The 9,775-nt window shown below is 41.5% G+C and overlaps 1 protein-coding gene across 4 annotated transcripts in view; it reads right to left on the minus strand.

The window, feature by feature from the left end:
- LOC111874754 overlaps positions 1 to 9,775 on the minus strand; it is a 65,962-nt gene that overhangs the window by 8,489 nt on the left and 47,698 nt on the right. For all 4 annotated transcript variants that reach the window (XM_023870508.2, XM_023870509.2, XM_023870511.2 and 1 more), the window contains exon 7: positions 2,570 to 3,999. In XM_023870508.2, coding sequence (XP_023726276.1) covers positions 2,570 to 3,999 — 1,430 coding nt within the window. The remainder of the gene's footprint in view (positions 1 to 2,569; positions 4,000 to 9,775) is intronic.

Genomic DNA, 9,775 nt, shown 5'->3' on the forward strand with positions numbered 1-9,775 from the left:
TATAGTCAGTACATAGATTACATAGCATTAAGTGGCAGGACAGCTGTTGAATGATAAAGGAAAGGATATAGAAAGAAATGCTGATGGCCTCATTGAGGTGCTATTCAAGCATTTACCTGGATGGACTAAGAAAAACAATAAACAAGGTCAGAATGGCTTTTCTTACAGCTGAGGTTTGAGCTGAGCACTTCAAAATACCTCTCTGCCCACCCGCTTAGTCCATCCCCTTTTGCTAACATATTTTCATGACCATGCCAAGATCCATTTCTCAGTTACTTGGAATAATACAGCAGAGAAATGGCATGGATTATACAAAGCAAAGACTAATCATAAGTCCTTTTAACTAAAAATCAATGTTTTACACATAAATTTACATTTAAATGATATATTGCAATATCCCATTGCATTGCAAATATCTGAATTTGTCTTTTGATTTTATGCCATCCATATGCAAAGTCAGTTACATTTCAATATAGGAATTTCCAGAGTTGGGGGGGTGTAATGTGTTTACTTGTACTCTCTTGATTGGCTTCAGTCTCAATGTTGAAATGTACAGTGTCCAGTGAATGTGCGACTTATGACAAGTCTGCCTGCATATACCAATTTTTCCCAGCATGCATGTTTGCTGAAAGGAAACCTTCATTATGTCTATTCTGAAAATTTGTATTGCTTCAATTCTGTCCTACAGCAGTAAAAGGGAATTTATATATGGGCTACATTAAAGATTAAATAGTATTGTATAAATAATTTTTACTATATTATTTTCAGTGGCTAGCAGCCCTGAGAAGTTACATATCAGCCTCTTACTAGATCATATTTAAAATTCTTCAGATAATAAATACCTTTTCTGAATTAAATAAATGGTGGCCATCTATGCATATCTGGTTGCAGTAGATTCACCTGTTGATCAGTTTTTCAATATTTGACAGATATTGAAGGAACAATAATAGATTTAATTTATAGACAAAATTATGATTTTGTTAAAATGTTGAGTTGTGCACTATTGTAATTTGAACTGAAGGAATACACACAGAAAGAGTTGTATTAAAATTTGTATGTATAAAATATCTAATAAAGTTCATAGGTATGTGTATGTATGTCATTTTCTTTTCACAATGGTCTAAAAAAAGGAATGGTTTATATGCTGTAATTTTTCACTTTGTTCTAGAGCGTGCCACTGAGGAACACCAAGGCAACAAGGAATTGCTAGAAATGAATAATCCAAACAAAGTATTTGTATACACTAAAGAGAGTCAAAATATATTATCAGAAAACAGAATTCTGCATATGAACTTTGACACCTTGGATGCCGATTTTGTGAGCTCAGCACGATTTATTTCAGTCTTTTTCCATATTATGTTATGATACACTATGCTGTCCTGTGTAGGCAGGGACTTAGTGATGCGCTGGTTCCCTGTTGAAGAGTTCAATCAAATGTTTAAAGAGATTAAGAAGAGAATTTTCTGGGATGGTGGGCCATGTAGCCTGGTAGAAAAAAAGAGTGCTTCTGAAGCTCCTATTGAATATGAACATACAAGTGGATCTAATCCATGACAGCTGAAATGAAGAGAAATGTTTATGAAGAAATTCACTGCTTATACTCTCCACTTAGTATTTTTAAGGTGCAGTATAAAATCAGGCATTCTGATGAGGAAAAATAATATTTTAAGTAGAAGCAAATGCTTCTGCAATATGATTTTTGGTAACATTCAAATTATTTGTTTTACTTAATTTCAATTTAACAGATGTTAAACATTTTTCCTTTATAATATTCTATAATCTTTTTAGAATCTCTATAAAAGTAAAATAAAAACTCTACTCCCACCAAACCCACAACTTCTTTATTGGAAGTCTGATGGATTCTAAAATAATTTTCAGTCAATAATGTTGCTATTTATTGTTTTCAAATTAAATTAATTTGTACCCAGCTTCATTATTAATGTTATAAAATTACTTCTCAAGTTCATATATCCATTGACATTTAGATTATATCCTATCTCCAACTCATTATCAAATTAGTGAAATTTATAAACAATGATTACATTCAACAAGCAAGCTGTTTGCAATATTGTCTACTGAATAAATTTATTATCATAATTTAAGAACATCAATCATGTATGTAATTTAGTAAATGCCTTACATGTGTCATACATTAAAGCTCTTGTTTCAAAACACATTAAGGCTGATGAAAGTATGTAATACAATTGTGCTCTCTCTTCTGGGAAAAACTAATAGTCTACTTTCCTTTCACAACATATTGAGTACTGGTATTTAATATGATATGGGCCACATAGAAAACACAATGTCCAACAGTTCTTCTACGGCTGTGTGTGTATTCAGTGTCATAGGAACTAGTTTACCAAGCACCTGCCTAGTAACTGGGTTGAGGGACATACATGTACACATTTGCATAGAGAGCAAGGTGATCTCATAAGCCTGCTTCTAATTCTTTCAAAATAAGGAAAGCAGACTAAAGTAAGACCAACGCTTGAGATATTTCACTAGTATTTTACTTCATCTGACAAATTATTATACATACATTAAATTGTAAATACTTTTATTTTCATACCAATTCTGGCTGTGTTGGCCCACGTTGAGAAGACTCAACAGCTTGGGGCTTCGGTTTCTTGCCCTCAGGAATGTCAACTAGACTGCTGGCTGCACTGTGAGGTAACAAGGGAGCAGATGTGATCTCTGCCAGCTGTGCCAGTAGGAGATTCAGTTCATCTGAATGTCGATTCAAGTGAGGCGTTATGTCTTCATCATGGGCCATCCCTGCATTTTCTGCCACTCTGGGGGAAAGATCTTTGGCCATTCCACTTTTCAGCATATTCTGGTTATAAACATTGTTAAACAGAGTTTTAATTTCCTGTTGTGATGAGGAATTTGTTGACATGTTACAAAATTCGATGCTGATGAAGTTATTTTTTGTGTTACATTCCTTGTCTTTGGAGCATTCTTCCATTTCTTTGATGTCTCTTCCACTGCAAAGCTGACTAGAAGAAAGACTGTCATTCTCACCACTGACTACCACTTGGCAGCTTTTAGTATCACTAAAGGGCACTTCATGTTTGTTAGATGTTGAGTCAATTTGAGATTTCCTTAGAGTTACAGGTATGTCATCTGAAAGGTCTTTGAAATCTGTTGTCTTTATATTAAAGTTATTATGGCTGCCATTGCTATAATTAAGAATTCTGTCACAAGTTGTGTCATTGTGTTTCATTGTTGTAGATCCTATATCCAGTTTAGCATTACCACTGAATTTTATTTCAACATTATTCAACTGTACTTTTCCAGTTTTGTCATTTATATTATTTAGTTGCTCATCTACATTCTTGTCATCAATATTATATAAATAATTAGGTTTGTCTGTAACTTTTTCAGTGTGTGGATTGAAACTCTGGATTAATTTTTTTACAGATAGATGGTCTTTATGGACATCACTATAAATATCAGAAGTACATGTATTTTCAGCAAACACAGTACCAGTTTTGTGTTCATGACTCACAGTATCACACCCTACACTATCACTACTTGGACTCCCCTCATGTGTCACCTTTATTTCTTCTGCGTTGTTACTGTTCCCAGGGAATGTCTCCTTCTGCGGAGACTTCTGGATCAATGGCGTTTCTTTGCTTCCCTGTTGGTCATGGCACCATTCACCTGACATCTCTGCAGCCTTCCATTTGTTCTGAATATAAAAGAAACCACGGGATGTACCTAGAAGTTCATCCTGAAAATTCTGATCCCATTCACCAAACTCTGGTTCTGACTGTTTTTCAATGGTTGGTTCCAGTGTTTCTTTCCCCATATCATCCACTTTCTCTCCAGCAGCTGTGGCAAGATCTTGAAAGTTACCAGAGATTGGAGAATTATTTTTAGGAACATCATGCCATGGAGAACGAGGTCTTGCAACTTTGCGTGGTGGGAGACTTGGAGGCTTATTTGCCCGATTGATGCTATCATTGCATCGATATCTTGAGCACTCTACCACAGGGCCTAAAAGGAACATAATTTTCATATACATTAGCTTGCCAAATAATAAGAGCCTATATTAACTTCTGCACTGTTAGATTGAATATATTTTAGCAATCCATGATTGTAACTGGTGAGATGGAAGATCATATCTAACCTGTAAATACATTTTTATTACCGTGATAGTTCTAAAATATATTATATATTCATTTTTTACAGCAGTAGTTAAAGTACTCGTAGATATGGTATTATAATATGACAATTTGGTTCATAATTTGTATCACTAAATTAGATTTTTTAAAAAGTGTTTGTTCTATGCTACTATGAATGTCAGCTTACAAGAGCGAACATGTACTCAGAAGTAAAAAAAAAAGTAAACCTATCCCTGTAACAGGCCATGAACGCCCATAGGGTTGTGAGATGTTGAGGGTCCCACATTATCTAGACAATTGGCTCAAAGTTGGCGGTAGGGTTGCCAGCCTTACGCGCCGGCCGCACTTTACTCCCCAGGAAAATTATTTAATTAATTCCTGGTACTCATTTCTGTTAGGGGCTGAGTCAACCCCAGGGCCATAGTGCGGCCAGAAGGATTAGGTCAATTGAAAAAAAATGCTCTTTTTTCTTCCCATGTACTCAGAATACAGAATATAAATTTAAAAAAGTGTTAAATTTTAAAAAGTAAACTCTGGAAACCCACTTTAAGTGGCATACTTCACTGATTTGGATTTCATTTCAAATGTCTAAAAGCAAACACTGCTGGAAAAGGTCAAGTCAGACTCCTGAGGTAGTTATTTAGCCTTTCACAGTGCTTATGAGTCAGGCTCATTGTTAGTACAAAATGGGATATTACTGTAGTTTTTTCAGAACCCGTGTTGAGGCAGGGTCAAATACCTCCACCATGACCCTGTGAGACATAGGGGGCGCCAAAAAAGGAAGTCTCAAATCTGAGAGAGTAAAATATGGTTGCGAGTCCCAAGGGACTCAGACCCAAGAAAGACTGTGCTGGCAAGGGCCAGCAGCATATACAAAAGACAGACCTGTCCTCTCCTCAGAGAAGTTGCCCCACAAAAACCGCATCATAAGTGTCCAGCTCGACACCGAGACTTACTTACTGACTGACCATCAGATGCAATGTGATTTTGACTTTGACTATAAGTTTTCAGTTTTAAGTGCAGTTTGGTTCGAGTGAGTTCTCCGTGGAAGACAGCCATGGGAAGTTCAGTTTTGAGTTCAACAGAGTGCAGTTGAATTCCAGAATGACTGAATAAGAAATGGCAAGAGGACTTTGTAGTGATATGACTTGATAGTTTCAGTGTAGAGATCTATTGCTAGAAGGAAGGAAATCCTAGTGTGCTGCAATTGTGAACTGTAAAGTATGTAAATCAGTGATATCTTTCTATTGATTGTAATTAAGAGAGGTTGTAACCAAAGTGCTAAGAAATCCAATCATCCAAACTAGGACTCGTCATTTTCATCGCACCTACCACTCTACATGTGACAATACTCAAAAAGAGAAAACTTTGCACTACAGAGGAAATTAGTATTATGATTCTAGAGATAACAATTAATTAAAATACCTCAATCTGAAATTTCAATTCAGTTTGCAGGATTTAGGATTCTCATAGCAGTGGTTCTGAAGAGTTCTGTGTTCTGGATTATAATGCCATGTCATCTGTTGAAAGACAAACGTCCATTCAGAGGAACATATTACCTCCATCTTCAAGGGTGAAAAGTAAGACAGGCAAGAAAACAGCAGGCTAGTTTCTTACTTGGTTTACTCTTTAACAACAAAGATGGAAACAACATATTACTCTGGAACATCAATTCACTTTTAATGGACTACACTGCATTACATGACTTCAAAGTCATTCATCATGCCAGAAATATTTGGACATCCTACTCTGTATACACGAGTGTTAGCAGAAAATTTTCCTGGGGGAGAGAGGTGGAAGCCAATTATGCAAGGAGGGAGCCATAGAATTTCTTACAAACTCACATTTCAGATTACTTAAAAAGGCATTAAATTATTATTATCAATAATTGGTAGAGTTTTTCTAAGACTGGGATGGAGTGGATGCACTGTTTGTCCCCTCTTCCAGTGCTCATGTCTGATATATGTTCATGTCATGGCACCAAAGTGAAAGAAAATTCATAATGTGTTATAATATAATATAATATAATATACTGTAGTACGAGACTATATGATTTTATATATGATATTATATGATACAATGTGATATATGATATGACATGTTATGATCTAATAATTGCTACTAAATACTTTCAACATATAATATGGAAAGATAGTTTAAATAAAGACATTCATAATGCCAGAACTGTTGGATGTTTTGCCCTCTGTATAATACATGTTCATATCTTACCAGAATGCACTGCAAAATCAAAAATTGTTAAGATATCATTTAATCCATTGAGGTTCACATATGAAACAGTACCAGGATGAATTCATATTGTTGGAATATCACAACTGAGCGATGAAGTTCAAAATTTGTACACAGTCAAAATAGAATCCAAATTCAGTTACATTTATTTTAGTGGAACAATTGTCTTTTATATTAATCTAATCCAGAATGTCAGCTTAATCTCACAGATGGCATGAAAGCATTAGGGCAGAATGAGAAAATTATGAAATGCCCAACTACATTAAGAACATAGCGAAATTGTATTACCTCACTTCAGAGAGTGTTCAGTTTCACATTTCTATACTGGTTCTGAAAATATGTTAATGGAAATGTTTTCTATTATGCACCTAATGCAAAGAGCTGTGGGAACATCTCACATATGTATTATCACGCATTTCTGCAGTCGGTCGAAGAGTGCCCGTAGGTGTTGCTCGTGTTCCTCTAGAGACCGGGAGAAGATGAGGATATCATCCAGGTAAGCGAAACAGAAGTCGAGTCTCCGCAGAATGTCGTCCATGAAGCGTTGGAAGGTCTGTGCGGCATTGCGCAGGCCGAAGGACATGAAGGGGAACTCGAAAAGGCCGAATGGAGTGGTGATGGCCGTCTTCTGTATATCACCGGGATTGACGGGAATTTGGTTATAGGCTCGTACCAAGTCGGTTTTGGAGAAAATGGTACAGCCATGGAGCTGGTGTGAGTAGTCATGGATATGCGGGACTGGGTAGCGGTCAGGGATTGTCCGGGCGTTCAGTGCTCTATAGTCGCCGCAAGGACGCCAACCATTGTCTTTCTTGGGCACAATATGTAGTGCCGAGGAAAGAAAAAGGTTGGCGTCCTGATATCACCTTCCTCGGTTATAAGGTGTCCGCCGAAGGCTCCCAACCGCTGGTAGAACGAGTGACTCACCTTCAGGAATGTCAACCTCCCAAAACCGCCAGTCAGCTCCGCCGTTTCCTGGGCATGCTGAACTACTACAGGCGATTTCTGCCCCACGCAGCAGCACACCAGGCACCACTGCACAACGTCCTCTCCGGACCCAAGGTCAAGGGCTCCCACCCAATCACTTGGACACCGGAGCTCCACGGGGCCTTCGAAGAGTGCAAGGCGAGTTTGTCACGCTCCACACTACTCGCAGAGCATTGGAGCCCCCCTACATAGGCCCCTACCAGGTCCTATCACGGAAGGACAATACAACGCAAATAATGGACAGCGGTCGAATAGAAGACCTCCTGCAACAGTACGTAACACAAATGGAAGAAAAACAGCATTATGCTGGTATTACTAGCAGACCAGTACCAACAGAGACACCAAGAATTGCCGTGCGGCTTCCGCCGTTCTGGGCTGAGAGACCAGCAGTTTGGTTCGCTCAAGCCGAAGCACAGTTCACTTTGGCCGGTATCAGTAGCGAGCAGACGAAGTTCTGCTACGTAATCTCGCAGTTGGACCAACGTTACGCATCACCTCTCCACCCGAACGAGGTCCCTACACCCTACTGAGGACCGAGCTTGTGAGGCGGCTATCCCCATCACCAGAGCAGCGCATCCGACAACTCCTCACGATCGAGGAAATTGGCGACCGTAAGCCGTCCCAGTTCCTGAGGTACCTCAAAAGTCTCGCACCAGAGGTGTCTGATAACGTCATCCGAAGCGTCTGGACCAGCCGGCTACCCCGCAACGTGCAGAGCTTCCTCGCCGGCCAGAACGAGAGCAACTTGGAGGCCGCAGCCCTCTGTGCAGACCGCATCTCCGAGGTCGAAGTCCGGCCAGCACTCGCTAGCGTTGATGGACCCACGGACATCGGCGCACTTCGGCGGGAGATCGCTGATCTCTCCCGCCAAGTGGCTGCATTGAGCACCGGACAGCACCGCCTCCACGACGCTTCAAAAATCTCGACACCAAACCGAGAGACAGAGGCTCCAGTCCCAAGGGTTCCCGCCCCGCCTTCAACATCCGACGGCCCGACAGCAGATCCCCCTCCCGGGGCGACGCCACATCCAGTATCTGCTGGTACCACCGCCGCTTCGGCGCTCGGGCACTAAACTGTACTCCGCCCTGCTCCTACCGCCAGCAGGGAAACTGACGCAGCGGACATCATCGGCGGCACATGTCTGCGCTACCATAACAGGCCGCCTCTTCATGACGGACAGAGTCAGCAAACGGCAGTTCCTAGTCGACACGGGTTCGGACCTCTGTGTATAGCCCCGCAGGCTCGTCTACCGACGAATGGAGCGTACCAACTATGACCTGTGTGCGGCTAATGGCACTACCATCCACACCTACGGATGGCGGCCTCTCAGCCTCAACTTGGGCCTACGCCGAGAATTCACGTGGCGCTTCGTGATGGCCGACGTCCCGCATCCTATCATTGGCGTGGACTTCCTGTCACATTTCGGTCTTCTGGTGGACTGTCGGAACAACCGCATCCTGGACGGGGTCACGACACTGTCAGCCCCGGCATCAGCGGCCAACGCACTGACCCCCAGTGTAAAGACAATCAGCAGCAGCACACCGATCGACAGCCTCCTCACAGAGTTCCCGGACCTGACCCGCCCAGCTGGAGTCCAGCGCGAGATATGACACAACACCGTCCACCACATCAGGACCGTACCTGGCCCACCAGTAACCTGCCGACCACGGCAACTGGCACCGGACCGGCTCGCTATCGCAAAAGCCGAGTTCGACACCATGTTGCGGGATGGTACAGCTCGTCGATCAGAGAGTTCATGGTCCTCGGGACTGGCGAGGGCGGGAGCATAGTCAACGACGAGGGCGAAAATTTGCTGAGCGCTGATTGGCTAGCGCGCGTATTGATGTAGATGCGGGCTAGTCACAAGCGCTGTATAAATGCGAACATTTGAAGCAATGTGATTGATTGATTCAAAATAGTGATTCATTCAGGAGTGTGATTCAACGGACGCATTCGGACGGATTATTCGACGTGGAGTTGAGGAGTTCGATTCGGAGTTAGTGTGCTGTTGTATACGTCAGAGCGGATTGGATTCGATGCGGAATCGGGATCGAGTGGTGGATTCGAGATTGTCTGTTTGACAGGACAGGACTGATTCACGCTCAAGGAGAGTATAAAGGAGTTCTATTGCTGGTAGCTCTGAAATTTTCGATCCTTTGTTGTTAAAATTATCAGATTTTGGTTGAGGCCTGTGTCGTGTCGTGCCGTGCCAGACATGGCGGGCGCCTCGGTGCCTGGCTATCATGCATTCTGGGCAGAGAAAAGAGCCTCACTACAGGCAGAGTACAAGGAAAACGTGAAGCAATATCCTGCAGCAGATGAACATTACAGGAGACTGTTTAAAATCATTTGTGATATTGAGGATGTGGCCAGCTTCACACCAGCCACAATTGGAGAAAGTGTTGAGTGGGCGG

Source organism: Cryptotermes secundus, unplaced genomic scaffold (assembly GCF_002891405.2).
Source record: "Cryptotermes secundus unplaced genomic scaffold, Csec_1.0 scaffold838, whole genome shotgun sequence".
Lineage (NCBI taxonomy): Eukaryota > Metazoa > Arthropoda > Insecta > Blattodea > Kalotermitidae > Cryptotermes > Cryptotermes secundus.